Source organism: Pholcus phalangioides, unplaced genomic scaffold (genome assembly GCF_987345545.1).
Source record: "Pholcus phalangioides strain wild (caught in Gottingen) unplaced genomic scaffold, Ppha-v1.0 ptg000018l_1, whole genome shotgun sequence".
In the NCBI taxonomy this organism is placed as follows: Eukaryota; Metazoa; Arthropoda; class Arachnida; order Araneae; family Pholcidae; genus Pholcus; species Pholcus phalangioides.
In genome coordinates, this window is record NW_028301611.1 from 18,003,711 (window position 1) to 18,021,891 (window position 18,181).

General features: G+C 37.5%; 1 protein-coding gene across 9 annotated transcripts in view; it reads left to right on the forward strand.

Moving 5' to 3' along the window:
- The window catches only part of AhcyL1 (Adenosylhomocysteinase like 1), a 160,882-nt gene that overhangs the window by 116,547 nt on the left and 26,154 nt on the right, over positions 1-18,181 (forward strand). For 7 of the 9 annotated variants that reach the window (XM_089247696.1, XM_089247695.1, XM_089247700.1 and 4 more), the window contains exons 3-4: positions 15,852-15,998; positions 17,637-17,737. In XM_089247696.1, the coding sequence (XP_089103822.1) occupies positions 15,852-15,998; positions 17,637-17,737 (248 nt within the window). Of the gene's footprint in view, positions 1-10,069; positions 10,197-15,851; positions 15,999-17,636; positions 17,738-18,181 lie in introns of all 9 variants that reach the window. The other 2 variants (XM_089247698.1, XM_089247697.1) reach the window with 1 other exon arrangement.

Genomic DNA, 18,181 nt, shown 5'->3' on the forward strand with positions numbered 1-18,181 from the left:
AAGAAACCCCTCCGCGCTGTAGGTAGAGTTTTCCGGGACATTTTTTATCAGCCTATACTGCTGTAGTTTGTGTGCAGAACTCCTGTTGAGGAAACGCTGGTATGTACTGCGTGCGCGATGATGCATATTCAATGATAGATTGATTGATTGGTCGAGTATTTGAAGATTCTTCGAACACACGTCCTTGGGTTTCTTACTTAGCAGGAGTGATTGATGACATTGATATCGAAAATTAATTATTTTCATGAAGATACGCCGCGTTATTTATTTCTTTTGCCCTCTGACGTCGTCGCCGTCTCGATCTTGGCATTTCCCTTCTTTTTTGTATACACTGCGTGTATTGCAACCTACTGCCTGATATTCGCTGGTATTATCGCCCGTGACATGCTGGTAATTTATATTCATCTTGGTCTCTTCGGGAGAATGAACGAAAAAAAATAATAAAATGGCGAGGACCTGAATTTATTGCCGGACGTGATACGGCAATGTGCGTGTGTATATTATATTCCGTATACATAACCTACATTTACGGTCTCGTTGGCGATACCAGCAAAAAAAAATCACCAAGGAAATGTCAGTAGAGGACGAAGTATGGAATAGGTGTATCTCCATCGTGTACGCGAGAAAAAGCGTTTCCAGCAAGTGCTAGTAATTTGTGTTTTACGGAATCGCAAAATAATCCAAGTCGATCTCCACGTTATACTGGAAAATCCCGGAGATGGGCAAGGAAAGAAAATGCAAGTATTTTAATGCATAATTTACCATTTTATATCGATCTTATATTCATTGAGTATATTTTAATGAGCGGGAGGAAGAAGTGGAGGTGTATACCGTTAATTAGATCTCTTGCGGAATGGTTTCTTCTGCTTCTGTAGCGAAGTTGACGTGTAAAATTAATGATCTAAACGCCGATGAAAAAGGCCACGAATCCCGACCGTTTTTTAAAGAAAAAAAATTTATTCTCCAATTTCTAAAGTACATAGGACACAAGGGAAGTTTTGTAACTGGGGATAACAGCAGCTAGTTCAAGACTGCATCAACTCAAAAAATTCCATTTTTGAGATATGCACTCAATGAGAATGTGGAGAGAGAGAGAGAGAGACGCCTCTAAATGCCGCCCCCCCCGACACCCCAACTCTGTTTATACACCCCCCCCCCCAGTGCAATTTAACGTGAATTAATTGAATTCCATACAACCCCGAATCTTTAAAACAGGGAATTTTGAGTTGGCAGGGGATTCACACGTCGATATGTGAATCGATAGGCAGGTAATTTCATCCACGTAGAGCATCGCTTTGACCATGGGGAACCACGTGGACATGACGCTGTTAAGACTTTCGTAAGTCATTAAAATAGTTGCGGGATATGCTAAAGCACAGCAGACCAGACTGTAACAGGCTGATGAAGACTCTTTGAATTCTTGTGCATACTGTAAATACCACATTCTGCAGAACCCATCCTTCTCCGTGTGAAAGTTTTTGTCGCTATGGATGATTGCTGAAAAAGACATGGGAAGTAAATAATGTCTACAATAAAATGCTGAAAATTTTCTCGAAACGCAGTCGTTGAAGATATGAATTACATCGTAACAATTGTTGAAACGTTGCTCTAAAGTTCTTCCACATTTTTGCTAAAACTCGATATAGGTTGAGGGTATTTGAAACGAAGTAACGCTAGTCACTGATAATCCAGGTCTGCGAAGAAAAGAATGACTGCCTCTTTAAAGCAGGGTTGGTCTGATTTTGCACTACCCGAAAAACTCACCAAAAATTATACCTTAAAGCTGCACTTACTCGCAAACATTTTGCTTTCTAATGGTGTTATTGCATTGTCATGTACTATCTAAAGAGAAGTACATTAATAAATCTATGTATTCAGTGTAATTTAGATTTTACGGGTTGGAGAGAAATAGAAGACCCATTTTATAAACCCATTACCATAATAAGATGCAAAACGATTTCCCCCCCCCCCCCAGAATATTCTGTAACTTTTTCCTGTATGTGCTTCAGTATCATAAACCAGGAAAAACCCCAAAAATCATGCTCTCAAGATGCCTTCTGGAGCGAGTTTCATCTTTAAATACCGAAAAAGAGTGGTGGTGGTGGTTTGTTAATCAATTGTTTATCCTTTAGTGCTGTAGTGGTGGGTTGGTAAGATACGGGGTTAGAGATGGGAAGAATTCAGGGTACATGGGTTCAAATCCACCCACCTCCAAGTAATTGCACTTTTTGCCGCTGTGGTGGTCGAGTGGTTATATTGCCGGACTCGTGATGCGAGGATCCGGGTTCGAACCCCACAGTGGTGGTCGGCTGAAGTTGGTTTTCTGTGGTTCCCAACTTCAAGGCGCAAATGCGAGCCGATCTCCCCGTTAAAAAGTCTCGCCACAGAGAGCAACAGTCCTACAACGGTAAATCATTCAACCATAACACTTCACTCATAGTTAGTAAAACTGGGGACAGATGACAGCAGTACACATAACAAGCATTACACAGGAACAAACTTTACGTCAGGTTGCACTACACGTACACGCACATTCCCGCATGTACCGATTCGTTGGGGGGGGGGGTGCATGTGTGGTGTAGCAGTAGTAGGTAGGGGCTCGGGGATCCATGATGTTCTTAAGTCAGCCACCTCGTTGGGCAATTTGCCTGTTGTGGCGTTGTAATTGTATTTGTATTGATTTTAGCGCTCAAAATAATAATCCACTGGAAGTCAGAGCTTAACATGTGGCAATGTTATTACTTACAGAGCAAAAGATTGCTTAGAAAACATGATATTGTGTAATCTTCCACACCCGAGATTTCCTCTCTGAAATATTTTCCACCCTCTGGAAGTGATGACTCGATATGGACAATAATTTCCTAGGACAGGGGAGACAATCCTGCCTTATAATCATCTATGCCTAATCCATTTGCGAAGTTATACTGCACAATAGCCTTTTCTGCTTTCGTCTATCTTGTCCTTTGAATTTTACCAACGAACGATATTGAAGGACCGGACACACCCCGCTTCCCATCTCAGAGAGATATCGAAGCTTTCCCGGGGGATGGGTGTATCCGGAAATTTATTAATTTATGTGAAAATAACAAACAACGATATACATAATATACAATAAAGAATCTGGAGTAAAAATTGTGATCATGGCATCATCCACAGATAATCAGTCTGTAATCGTAATAGTCCTTATGTAAATAATAAAAGAATAACTTTGCCTTGTATGTGATAGAATCTGGAATTGAGTTTATCCAATCTAGAATATACCAATCTCATCAATCAAGCTGTAATAATATATAAATTGACGTCTATATGGCCGGTATCTCCCATTTCATTCACACCCGCCGGAAAAGGATGAAACAGTTGACACTTGTCTTCTTGGGCGTAAATTATATCGATTATTAGGTGTCAGGGAAACAACCGATGCTTTTCTTCTTGGCCGTAAGTTATACTTTTTAATAGGTAACCGTGTTACCTCTCTTGTTGGCTCATAAGACGGGTCCTCCGAGCGCGAATGTCGTCTCCTCGAACCAACGAACGACAGCTGCTTATACAGTTTCCCCGAAAATAAGACCCTGTCTTCCATTAATTTTTGCTCCAAAAGATGCATTAGGGCTTATTTTCGGGTTATGTCTGATTTTTCTGATATAGAAAAAAAAAATCTGCATTAATTTTCCTGAAATTTCTACGAATTTTGGCTTGAATTTCTTACTACTCCATTTACCGAGAACCATTGACCTTAATCTCATGTGTAGCAAGAGAGCTCTCGTGAAATAAGCGTTTCTTGTCTGTAGGTCCTGCTCCTAGCTTACTGACAAAACAGCTGTCTCTGATTTGAAGCCAATGCGTTAAGAAAGTTTTCGATAGCTATAAAAATGTATTAGCTTGAAAACGCTAATATACTTTTAGTATCACGAATCTCAAGATAGGCTGTCATTCTTGCGTGAATCCATATTCTGGAGGTGTTTTCCTCTCGCCTATATGAGGCGTCCATTTCAGTATTTACAGTTATTTGATTGATGTTGTCATTTACTTTAACCCTTTAAGAGGCAATTAGAAATGACCAGCCCCCCCCCCCCCCAATCTTCAAAAAGTCATATTTTTTTTAATGAAGTAGCCTTTCTTCCGATTTCCAGCTGGTGCAAACTAAGGGGGTATAGGGAAAAGCTTTCCATTGAGAAATCAGCTTTACAAAATATGTGGGCTTGTCGATGCTAAAATAATATACTTTTATGGAGGCGAGATATCTCGTCGTTGCCACTTAAAGAGTTAAGTATGAATTTAATAAACAGTGTTGGTAACCAAGCAAATACATTTATATATAATTTTTATTATTATAAAAAATGCAATGCATTCGTCGAATGCCGCAACGGACGTAAAAATGTCTTTCTTACTGACAATTTCAACTATCATATTATTTGGCTTATTTTCGGGGTAGGGCTTATATTAGGAGTATCCTGAAATGTTAACGCTTATTATTATTTTTTTAGTTAGGTCTTATTTTAGGTGAAACATGATAACAACTACTGCTTAATCTCACATTCACCTCGTTAACATTCCTCGGGAATTTCTGACGAATCGGTTATATGCCGCACGCACGCACAATTTGTGTTTTTAGTATGTGTGTGTGTGTGGCTTTCATATATTTGTTGTCAGTGTTATGCGTTTTTCTTGTTTTACTGGTGCTGCCATCTGTCTTCTATGTCTCGAACTGAAAATAATAAACGCCCGAATTTCCATGTTTTGTACGTATCGTGTTGAATTCCTGCCTTCTATCTTACAACTGCGAACAACCTTGTGTTTATTCTTGCAATTAGCTGGAGTTATCGCCAAAATAAACATCATTCTCCGCCTACCTTTTTTCTGAAACTCGGGGAGTTTCCCATCCTTTTTAGTGCCTAGTGTATTAACTAACCTCTTTTTCCCCGTAAATCCTTCCTATGCCATATCACCAGGTCTTCTCCTATGTTTTTTTTTTTTTAAATTCTGTAGAGAGCTCATTTATTATATTAGTTTGTTGCATTAACTTCTCAACTTCAGATTGACAAAACATGCCGTGTGCAGGTCTTATCTCTAATGCCGAGTGACTGTGAGCTAGTAGTATCCAAACTGTTGCCCGCTTTCGGGAACAACAAATGCTCGAATTTCTGCGCGTGGAAAAATTAGGCATTTGCCAATGCGGCACCAATTATTTATCGTAGCACCTGATCCCATCATCGTGGATTGCACCAGAGAAGGCCGTACTTGGCGGCGGCCCATGCATTAAGACAGCCCTGGGGGAGGGGGGTTTATTAAAGAATCGGGCAATATATATATCTTTTTTCAATTCAGAAACAGTGGGTGAAACCACTCATGCCTAATAATAAATAGCCTCCGTTAAAATGCACCATTATAGAAATTTATACATATTTAAAAGCGGTTCTGTATTGGTTGGAAAACAATTGTTCATTGTTTGTGTAGAGTGGCGGCATTGTTGTAAATATATGCGAGGAACGAAGTCGAAGATGCGTGTGCATGCGCCCTCATGTCCAAGTTTTGGAATTTCTGATAAACCTACTCCCACCCCCCGAACACTTTCTCTCACATATTATTATTATTGGTTTTTTTTTAACCGAGCACAACTCAAGTCTATCGCCATAGGCAATTTTCTACCTAGTGAGTTGTGCCGGAAGTGTAAGTGTGTGTACCTAACAGTCTGAGTGCGGATCTAGTGTTGTGTGTATGATTTTTCAGTGCTGCCATCTATATCTCAGAATTGAAGTGAGGGATGTGTAGTGACTGAATATTTGTACTGTTTGTAGGTCTGTTGGTCTCTGTGGCGAGACTTTTTAACGGGGAGATCAGCTCGCATTTGCGCCTCGAAGTTGGGAACCACAGAAAACCAACTTCAGCCGACCACCACTGTGGCGACGGTGGGGGCTCGAACCCGCATATTAATTACGTAAATGATAAATAATATTGTTACATTGGAACACCTGCTATCATCTATGAAATATAAAAAAAAAAATACTAAACATCATTCTGGCTAAAACAAACCCCGCTTAGCTAAATAAATTTTTTTATTTCTATGGTGCCAAGAATCCCTCCCCCATATAGGATTGCAGCACATGCTTTTTCATTTCACCTGCACAACAGACCTGTCGTTTCTCTGCGCACAGAATCTCGATATCTGCGGAATGACAAAATAACATGCTACCTTATCCAATACGGGAAATATTTTTCTGCGCAGGAAAAAACTGTACACGGAAGCATTTTCAGACTAAAAACATCCGGATTTTATAAAATTATTCTCCATGAAAAAATGGTGCCTTTTTTTTTTTAGAAAGAAAGGGCCTAAAGGCCTTACCCACACACACATCCTCAAAGTTTCGAAAAAAATTACCACTAATTCTACTCATTACTATCCACAAAAATATCCTTCGGAATTATTATGGGTCACTTAAAAAAAAATGCAAATGTTTTCAATGTCAATAGAAGCCAAGAACGAAATTAAAAATCCCGCAACCGCCCTAACGTCTTAGAATGACGTCACTCAAGCAACACAAGATTAGATACAGACAGAGTAACAGATATAAAAAAAAAAAAGAGGAAACAACTATATAGAGAGTTTCTAGGAAAAATAACGCTGTGTATAAAAAAGGGAAAACAAGTTTTTTTTCTTAAAGATATCGCCAAGAAGCGCGAGAGATGATGAGTAGCCAACTATTGCCTTTTTTTAATTTTTTGTAGCTTTAATATAATTGTACTCCGCCACTAATTTTTTGCTGTTATGTGTTTCTGAGTGAGATGGATGTACTTAAATTTATTCCCAACTTTTTGAGGATCGCACCTTTGGAACCTTCCGTTGTTAGTCCATAACTAATAAACGGGTAAAAAAAATTTACAGCTAAAAAAATGTCTCATAACGGCCTATTTTTAAGGCCGATACGTCTGTCGCTGACTTTGCCAAGCTCCGCCCTCCCCCCACCCTTGTCATTCATCAATTTTGATAAGTCATCGCGTTGTATATTGACGCGTTTTATGTCACGCACGCGACAGAATTTCGAGTCGAAGAAAAGGGAGTCGTTCAAGCACTACGTAAGTATTACTAAATTTTGGTCATTTTTGACTTCTTTTCCCTGTCAGCAAAATTTAGTAAGTTGGGACAAAACCTCCTAGAGATTGGTACTGGTCTCAACCAAAGAGGTTGCGGCTCCCGCCAGTACCCCACTAGATACACTATCTCTAGTGTGGTGCTGCTTCCGCCCCCTTAAATACGCAGGGGAACATGGGGTGCACGTGCGCCCTTCCAAGAGATAACTATTTTAAGTTTCTAAATTTAATCTTTATATAAGAAAAATTGAAAAATAAGAGGTGCGGCTCTTAAAAAAGCCGCACCGTTACAGTGGTTCCAAAACCTCTTGATCTAAAGCAGGGGGTCTTCGACGCATTGCCCGCAGAGCTCTTTGATTACATACGTTTAGTATATAGCATAGTGGGGCAATGTGTGTCTGAGGTTGAAGCCGCTTGATTCAGAGAATAATGTTTAATGGCGTCCTGTTTCCAGGGTGTCCTGTAAGTCCTAATGCGGCCTTTATGGCCGACTTTTTTTTTTTTGTTGCCCTCAGACGAGACAAGGCTACCACTTTCTAATTGAAAGTTAGGGGGAACCTACAAAGATTTAGATTTTTTTATTTTGTGACTTGCTCTATTTTCACACTCTAGCAGGTACAGTAGACCCTCTCAATAACGGACACCCTTGGGACCGAAAACGTTGTCCGCTAACGGGAAGCATCTGTTGATAGAAAAATATATTGAAGCCCATTGACATAATTAAAAAAAAAGAAAGAAAGGGTATCCGCTAACAGGGGAGTGTCCGTTGTGGGAAGGTTTACTGTACTGGGTGATTTTTGAACACATTTGGAGCATTTTTTTTTTTAAATTGGAACCATTCTACGGCGAACGGTTAATGAGATAAAAGCCGCATTTGGACTTACGGGACACCTTGTATACGGTATTGCACTGTTTTTTAAAGTTACCTCCCGGGTGCTCTCAAAAAGGGTCAATTAAATTAAAGAAACGAACTTTTTTTCCTATTATTATTATTATTATTATTATTATTATTATTATAACTTTAAAAACCTTCGCGTGTGGCGAAGATTCTCTTAGCACCATGGCGTGCCGCTTGTTGGCTACCCCTGCATTAAACGCTGGGAACCACTGTTTTGCAGAAGATGAGCACTTTCAAAAAAATATGGGACAATCACAGGCAGCTTCTCAACCGTTCGCGGGACCATCAGCAGTAGAATTTCCAAACTGCAAATTTACAAAAACGGAATTCATGAAAAATAATTTACCAGAATTTGAGGCTGATTTTATTTTTTTTTTAAATTTCCACGCACGCTGGGAATGATGATAATTGAAATCGCCTACTCATTTCCGCCCACTTTTAGACGATCCCCCCCGTATAACGTTTCCTCGCGTGAGTGGAACGTTTTTCGGAATTTGTCCCTTCAGTTTTACATGAAGGATTGATACCTACGTACTTGTCGTGCGGGGAAGCTAAAAATTGAGACATGCAAATGTTTTGTGTTGTGGTGATGTAGGCTTATCTGCCATTTTGCGTTCGTTGATAGAGCTGTGCTAACATAATGAATTTCTTGCCCTAAATATTTTCCTGTCGGTGTGCGGTAGTAGTGAGTGTTTTATATTGCCGGATCCTCATCGGGAAACTGCTTTTTTTTTTTTTTCTTTTTTTTTTTTGAATAATGAAAGCAGGTGAGTTTTGTTCCTTTTTATTACTTTAATCTTTGAGAGTATTTTTGTGATCTATGCAATATGACCATCCATTACGCTAGTCTGTCTGGTGCAGTTCCTCCCCTCAACCTTTTGATGTCACAGTGGGCCTCCCCTGTAGAAGGGGGTTAAGTCGACGCGGCCACCATTTAAAACCACAAGGTTTATTTTTAATAATAATTTACTTGTAAAATTGGGATTCATCATTTTCAATTTTTTAACCCTGAATATGTCGTTTGTTTTTCTGAACTGTTTAGACAATAAACTATCCTGCCAGATAGGATGGCCGGCAGGTTTAACCTCTTCGCCGTGCAAGGGCGAGATATCTCGGCCTATAGTAGATGGAAGATATACATTCGAGCTCTTCTTTTTCCACCTCTCATTATCGTGTTTTCGTTGGCAACATCCCTGTGAACGGAATTCGAATTTTTTTTTCCGTTTACCTCAGCATTGTTTTATTCTTTTATCCCTCATTACAGTTTGAGAAGTAAAATATAATAATATAGTACCACATATATGGGGGAAAGGTGGCTGAGGGGGTAGGGCGAGGAGGACATATCTACTTAAACAAGATTCCAATAAATGTATGTACAAAGATGAACAAAGATACCGATTTCTGAGATATAATCGCTAGTGCTTCAACTAGACATCTAATTTTGTTGTCCCTGCCAAAAGTTTGTATACTAAGGGACTAGTGCTGAATGCGATGCGCCGCGATGCATTGTTATCGTCACGAATGTATAATGGATGCTTTTCACTTTCTTTAACCCCCCCCCCCCCCCCCCCCCCCTGCAGAAGAGAAAGGTCGGCTGTTTCAAAATGTATTAGCATACTCGCAAAGTTGCACATGTTCATTAGGTGCTGCTCTATGTAGCCGGCTGAACTTTGTCATCTGTGGTTTCTCAATTTTCTTTTTCTTTTCTTAACATATAACAGATCCTTTGAATACAATTTTTCCCTGTTAATTTGAAGTAACAGGGTACGGGTAGTAAGAACTTACATACATACTATGAAGTTTCGACAACCCAATCAGTAACTTGATGTGAGTTTTTAATAACTTCGTTGATTTGGATACATGAACGTTGAAACTTCAATGTTGAGGTGATTTTTTTTATAATAATAAAAAAAAAAGACTGCATTATCACGGCTGTCAATCTGAAGTAGTAGCTTATTAATTAATTAGTCTTTTTGTATGTAGTTCCCCCTCCCAAATCTAGTCTTTCCTCCCAGTCTTCCATGCTTTTTTTTCAATACCCGTGTTCATGACCTGAGTAGTATTGTCTCCGATGACTTCTCGCAGGCCACCACTACGGATTTTCCGGCCTTCAAGGACCGAACCCGTCGTCGAATGAGCCTTCCCATTGGTCCTTGCTTGAGCCTTAGCCTACAGAACCGGAGATCTTCCACCGTGTCTTCATCGTCGAACTGTAAGTCTCAGTCAGTCAGTGTATGTGTGTGTGTTATGTTTTATTGCCTGAGTGATTGATGTTAAAAAAAATGAAGATCATAATTCTTTTTGTGTGTGTTATCTTTCTCGAATTTTGATGGTATGCATGATATTGGACAGTTTTCCGAGACACATTTGTTTTGCATTATATGAATGTCTTATGTGCCCTATGTTTCCTACCATAAACTGGGGTTACTTGAACTCAAAAAGTAGCCACTGTGATGCTCGAGTGGTCATAGTGACGGACTTGCCCGGTTGCAAACTCCACCTTCAGTGGTGGTATACTGAAGTTGGTTTTCTGCAGTTCCCAACTTCAAGGTACAAATGCGGGCCGATCTCCTCATTAGAAAGTCTCATCATAGAAAGCAACAGGCCTACAGTGATACAATTATTCAATCACTACACATCACTCATAGTTTGAAAAATTCATGGCAGATGGCAGCACTATAACAAGCATTGCACAGCCGCAAGCTTCAAGTTAGGTTCACAGCACATACCCCAGCATGGCCCAGGTCTTCATTGAGACAGAGCAACAGCCATGATCTGGTTAGGAGGACCCAAAAAGTTAACATTTTTGGACATTTCTTACCAAAGGGAAAACAAAATTAAATAAAACATTAATGATTATGTGGATAGCCAAATTTCTGCTACTCTTTTGTGATATTTTTCTAAAATTCTAGATATTTTTTCAATCCAAAATTTCAATTTTATGTATATGTAATAAATTATTGAAATTTGGACTTGAGTAACCAACCACCAGCTTTGGGTTACTGGATCCAAGTTACATTTCCCATGAAATGTAACATTTTAAATAGGTAATGGAGTAAAGTCTGACCTAGGATCTAGAAATGAAACCCCGGAGGCATTTTGGTTGTAAGAATGCTTATGTAATTTGATATTAAATTTGAAAATACCTCATAAATTTTGTGATGTTGGATGAAATATTTTATAGCACCCTTTTATGTCTTTCTAACTAAACCTACTGAGGATAATAATGTATGAAAAAAAGCTACTTTATGTTGTAACTGAAAACAGCCTCCTTTTTATTAGTTTTGATGGACATTTTCGTTTTTTATATCACACTTCTTCACTAGTAAAAATGATTGGATGCCCAGGTCTGCTTAATAAACCATTCTTCTATCTCCTTTTTTATAGTAGACCTATTTATTTTTAAATGGGTTGATGCGTGTTTCTGAGATGTTTCTCCTGATCTTACAGCATTTGAACATTTTTCCAATTTTTCAGCTGTAAAATTTGCATACTTTCTGCTACCAAGAGACCTCTTGCAATTTTGGGGCATTTTTGATTTCAGATCTGCAAATAAATGCACGTGAACAAAAACTGGCTAAGGCAGTTAATGAAAGAAAATTGACTAAAAGTGATGATATCAATTACTTTTACGCGGGGTTGTTACTTTTACACAATCATTTTGACATGACAAGCATCAAAAACTAGTTTAAACTGTCAAAAACTGGTTTAAACAATCAAAAACTACCAAAAACCAAAATGAATGTTTTTGAGTAATACTTTAAACACAATTAGGTTGATAACATGGATGGGAAACTTATTTTTTTATGTATTAAGTTTTATTTTTAAACACTAATTTATTATAATTAAAACAATATATTGATTATAATTTGAAATTTTGAATTTTTCGTCTTACAAAAGAGTCTGGAACGATTATATGTAATTTTGTGGTCCATTTTATCCGAACTACTGATTACTGTTCAATTTACTAAGTGAAATAGAGCTTTTTATTCAAAATTATGTGTGATAGGGCATCAGCATTAGGTTTTTGGCTTCAAAAACTTATTTACTTATTAAAACTGTCAAAAATTTATTGTCAATGTTGTCAAGTAGTTCTTTTTTTTAACCTGATATGTTGAATAACCAAAATAACTTACTTTTATGCAGATTAAATTAGTGTTTTATATTTTTAATTAATGTAATAGTTACTGAATAATAAAATATCTATTTTGATATTTTAAATTTTCTGATCTGCTCAAAACTTTATTCCATATTGAAAGTTCTCGAGCAGCATCTGTTAATGCACTAATTAAACTCATTTATTACTACCTAAAATTTTTATTGGCTTAGATTGTATAATACAAAGTTTTTAAGAGTATTTATAATCAAAGCAGAGTTAGCTGCACTTGATATCCAAAGCATTGTTTTGTACATTTAGATACATCTTCAATTGGAAAACTATTGCATTATATAAATGGTAGTAAATATGCCATATAATAGTCAATTTTAGTCATTCTTACTATTGTGTTTAGAATTAGTTGTAGGAGTTTGTTAAACATTATATGGTCCAACAATTTAGTATTTTGATTTCTAGATACATTCTCGTGTTATGCACAATAAAGGTATTGTTTCAAGTATCAGTGATTATCTAGATAATTTAATAACAAAAATCAACACTACATTTTTTGCCTTAAAGGAACTTTTAAACACCTATATGTTATGAAAAGAGTACAGAAGATGGCTTATATCAATACGCATATATAAGCTGTTAAAGAAATTTTGGAAGGTTGAGAATGTCATCTTGAACTGAAGAATATCAAATCATTTCATAGTTTTCCCTTTCAGCATTTATGCTATGCTCTATTCAAGTTGTATATTTTAAAAGAAAAAATACACATATCTGGTCCAAAATAATTCTGTAGACAGCAGAATATTATTTCACAATCATATTAAGTATTTATTATTTGTACAACGTAGTCACTTTAAACATTACATGCAACCAGTGTGTGTGTTTTCAATGGGAATTTTTTAATTAAAAAGCAATATTTGAGGTTTTTGACGCGACAGTTTAAACCGTCAAAAAATACCATGCATTGAAAAATCTGCCAACATCCTGCTTTTACAGTGAAATTCAAAATTTTTTTCATAAAACAGTAAAGAGAAATCATTTTACGTTTCTTGTTCCGAAATTTTACAACAATCTGCCGTCTGACATTCTTGACTGCACTTCATTATTTGTATTTAAAAAAAGTCTCAAACAATATTTGCTCTCTATAAATGATATTGAAATCTACTTTTAATGTGCAATATATTTCATTTCAATTGAGCTCTCACAAGAAAAAAAAGGAAAACACTACCCCCATCACTCAAATTTCTGAATCGCACCTTCCGTTGTTGCCATTATTTATTTTAATGAAAATTATTTGCTTCATTTATAATTTATTTTATTTATATGAATGAAACAAATCACTCATTTTAATTTAAATCAATGTAATATTTTGTGCCTGCGTATATGTGTGTATGTATGTCATATTCATAGATTATTTCTGTCTTGCATTTTTTCTTTGTTTTGTTTATTTATTTATTTTTAATTATGATTAGTTTATTATTATTATCTACTATTCGTGTTTGAAAATTAACTCGATAACGATCATCGTGTCCACACCTGTGTGGATCGACAATGATCCTTTGGATAGATTTTCTCCGTTTTGCACAATGTAAGTTTGTTAATGTGGATGAATAAAATTGAATTGAAATTGAAAAAATAATTAAACTTAAAATTGGATTACTTGGACTCGCTTCCTTTCTGGGTCCAAGTAACCCCATTTGTAGTTTTTTAGCACACTATTCATTACTTTACTGTGTCAAGTGGTTCTCTATCTAGTTAAAACTGTTGTTATTTTCTTAAAGACTATATATGAAATGTAAATTTCTCTTTACATGTAGTCAATGCCTGTCACTACAGGTGTGATGATGTGACGGTGTAAAGTGAAAGTTATCAGGTCACTAAAATTTCATGTTCAACATAACCTGAACTAAGAAAAAGGCTGAAAGACTGGGAGCACATAGTGTAGCATCTTAGGCACTAGTTTAGTGATGCTACACCTGTTGAAGAGGTGTGGAATCATGTCTATATTGGCATAACAGCAGAGACCTATGAGCGATTTTAAAACCTTTTTTGTCTTGGGTTCAAATAACTCCCGAGGGCTGAATTTACCCCAGTTTATGATACTAGATATTTTTATGTGTGTATGACGAATGTGTGTTCCAGTTTTATTTTCTTGAATTCCCGTGGAATGTCTATGATGGAGAAGGACGAATCATTGGCGGAGCTTCATGTTTATGGTATTACAGTGGCATATCCGTGGCCAAACCCAAGTCCAGTTCCACCATCGTGCAGGCGCGCTTTTTCCCTATTAAGCGGACAGCGCCATCCAGTTGTGGACGCTGTCGCCACAGATCTGTGGAAACATGGTTTGGTTGGTTCTTGCTTTAACATATCCCGTTATTCAGCAGTTACTCTCAGTGTTACTGTGAGTTTTAGGGGCTGCTTAGCTGTAGGTTGGCTTTGAAATGCAACAGTGAAACTCCTCTTAACGGTCATCATAATTTGTATAGTAAACATATGCATTTTGAATCCCCTTATTAACAGTCACCTCTCTCTCTCTCTTATGGACAATTTTTTTTTGTCTGGGCAGTGTCTGTAAAAGATTAGTTTTACGGTACATGTATAATGCTTAGATATCTGCTGTGTGTACCCGGCCAAACTTTGAGGCGCAAATGTTAATAATACTATAAGGTACAAATATTCTTTCATTAAGGCCAAAACACACTACACTGACGTGACATAATTTCATAATCGCTTCATGTCAGACACGTTGGGAATTCTGATTCGTGGAAATTCTGTGATGTGCTAATTCCGACATCAAAATTTCCACAAATCAGAATTCACAACGTCTATGACATGACGTGATTTCATGTTAAGATGTAGCGATGGTGTTGATACATACCGACTTGCTTGTCGTTTCCTGCAAAATGGTGCAGTGGGCATCATGTTGGGTAGGGATGCACAACCTCCAGCCCGTGGGTGAAATGCTGCCTGCAAAGGAGTTGCATCCTGTCTGCAGAAAGTGTTATGGTGGAAAAACTATTGACAAAGAAAAATAAAAAATACACGATAAATGTCTATGCTAACCATGTTTGCTTCATAAAAGTACATGAAATCAGGATCCATATGTCATGTGTCTAATTATCATTTAAAAAATTGCCAAATACAAGTCAAGTCACCCATTATAGTGGTGAAATTTGTCATTATGCAAGTTTCTGGCCACAAGCGATAGAAATATTGCATGTACAGCCCGCAGACTGAAAAGATTGTGCAAACGATGTTGGGTATCTGAGAGAAAGTTGTTATGAAGAAAGAGATGTTATATAAAGAAAGAGCCCAACGAAGCTTATTTTGTTAGACAAGCATGGGTCAAGGGAAAGTTACCAAATTTTCCTTGGTGTGCATAGCATTTATAAAAAAAATTATTTATATTAGAAAATGATTGTTGAGCTTTATTTGTATCTATTCTGGGATTCAGGTTAGTCATCTTGTGATCTAAGTATGGTGTTTCCCAAAGCGGGCAATATCGCCCCCCAGGTGGGCAATGGAATAGTCCAGGGGAGGGGGTGATAGAAGCTACGAGTATAACATAGGATCTTACAGGTTTGCTTGAGTCAGGGGCAATGAGGTAAAAGAAATTCTGATGAAGGGGGGCGATGGAACAAAAAGTTTGCAAACCTATGATCTAGTGCATAAATTAATTGCAGTTTCATTTCTGTTAATATTGTGTTTAGTATTATACCCTTTATATAGATTTTTCTTTCGTTTCTTTAAATGCAGCTTCCTATACCGATTCAAGTTCTGATGAGGAAGCCTTATCACCCAGAGAGAAGGTCCAAAAGACATCGAAAGGATTCACAGACTTTTGTGTCAAGAACATCGAACAATGTGCGTTTGGTCGAAGGGAGATAGAAATTGCTGAGCAAGGTAAAAGTTTTATGCTATGGACTTCATGAAAAATATATAGTTTGTTCCACTCTCATCCATTGGCATATTCCTAGACCGCCAGGCTTGTTAAGATAGCTTTGAGTTATGAAAAAATTGTTTTAAATGTTGCTGAAAATCATATTTGAAAACCGCAAAAATATTAAAATTGCTTTTTTGTTGGACTGAAAAGATTTTTTCCGAGACACTTCAATCATTTGGTTTCGTAACAATCAAAAGATTCTGAACAGACAAGTGATGGCCAGTTAATTTGGCAAGTCTGGATTGAAAAGGTTTGTAGAGTATGTAGGGCCTGATCGCAGCGAAGAGCGATCGACGATTATGAGTGGATAGGCTACCATAAGTACAACTAATCCATCTGATGAGGATGAGTTCAATAAGAACAACAATAAATTAGTGGAATGCGACAGGTCGGCATGGTGAGTCAATCTGACAGTAATTCAGGGTAGGCAACTTCTGGTGGAGATGGTCCTCAGAAAAGAGAAGTTCGATCCACATGTTTCAGGGACCTCAGCTATGACTTGGCAAGTCGCTTCCATAGGTGGAGAACTCCAAGCACACCAGCAGTGCTCACTCTCACAGTCAGATCAAAAAAGCAGCCAAGCAGGAGGGATCAAGTGCCATCTACGCTGATTTTCATACTGGGAGGAATTTCCCTTTCTGTGCTGGTATAGTGCCGCGCTCCCCAGCGCGACCCAACCCGCAAGGGTAAAAGGCTTATATCCCTGGAGGGACAGAGCCTGGGCCGTGACTGGTTTGTCAGTATAGTACCGCAGTCGAGAAACAGGTATGCTGCCATGAGGAAGATGATGTCACACGATATTTTGATATTTTTCATAAGGTGTGGTGTCTAGGATCAGAGATCACCACAGTATGGAAAAGGAAACATGTCACTGTGTCTTGTGCATAGAAGTTTACATTATTTAACTATACTTTTGCAAAATTAACTTCTGGCAATTTTGGTAATCTGGCATGCCAAGGTCTGATAAATGCCCAGATTAGCGAGAGTATACTGTATATATGATTTCCATTTCCTATATGTCATATTGAGTAAAAGTGGTAGAACCTGTATATTAGTAAATGTACAGAAATACAAAAACTTATAGTATATACTAAGTACACCTTATAATATCTATGTCCAATATCCTTAAACATTGGTGATTTGAACCTAGTTGAATATCCATTCTGGATTTATATCATGGCAAACAAAATTTGTTTGCTCATTTGGACATTGTGAGAAGCATAAAACCACTTGTGCTCAGAGCTTTGGGGGGGGGGGGGAGTAGGGGAGGAAGAAGCTCAGCACCAACGGAAGGCACTGGATTCACCTTTGCCTCTTAATAATTTCACACTGGATTAAATGCGAGGGAGAAGGCCAAAATGCATTCCTATCCTGGGTGACGAGTATCCAGTTGCTGCTCTGCTTGCGTTCATTATATAATTCAATGTCTAATGCCATTGAGATCATTTGTATGGTGTTAAACAGATAATAGAGAAATTGAGTTGAAATCTACGAGAATGTATGGAGATTCATTACCTGTCTTATATTTGTGATCTCACTGTTATATTAGCAGACGCAATGGTGTTGGAATAAGTCTTATTGGGTTTTTTTCTCTCCAGAAATGCCTGGCATTGTGGCCTTGAGGCAGAGAGCTGTAGCGGAGAAACCTTTAAAAGGAGCAAAAATTGTATGTTGCACACATATCAATGCCCAAACAGCTGTAAGTATCTCTTTTAAACATTTTTTTTTAAGTTGAGCTTATATTACTGATACAACCACTTATTGGGATCATAGATAATATAATTTGTGTGTGAGTATTGTTATCCCTTCTAAGGTGTATTGAATGGAACGATATATCATAACATGGGAAAAAATTTGTTTATAGTGATCATGACTTTGGTTTATGGGGGGGGGGTGTGTGCGTGTGCGAGAGAGAGAGAAAATAATCGTGCGCGCTTATTTCAAGTGATTTTGTAGATAATTGCAGATAAATAATTGCAGATTATTTATGATCTCTTTCAGTGATTTATCACATTTACCTTAACATGTACATGCCATCCATGGTGTGTTTGTAACGCCACACTAAAGTTTATGTTTGTTAATGTAACTTCAAAAGTATCTTCGCAAGTCTTTTAGCATAACATTCAATTTTGCTATTGTCTTA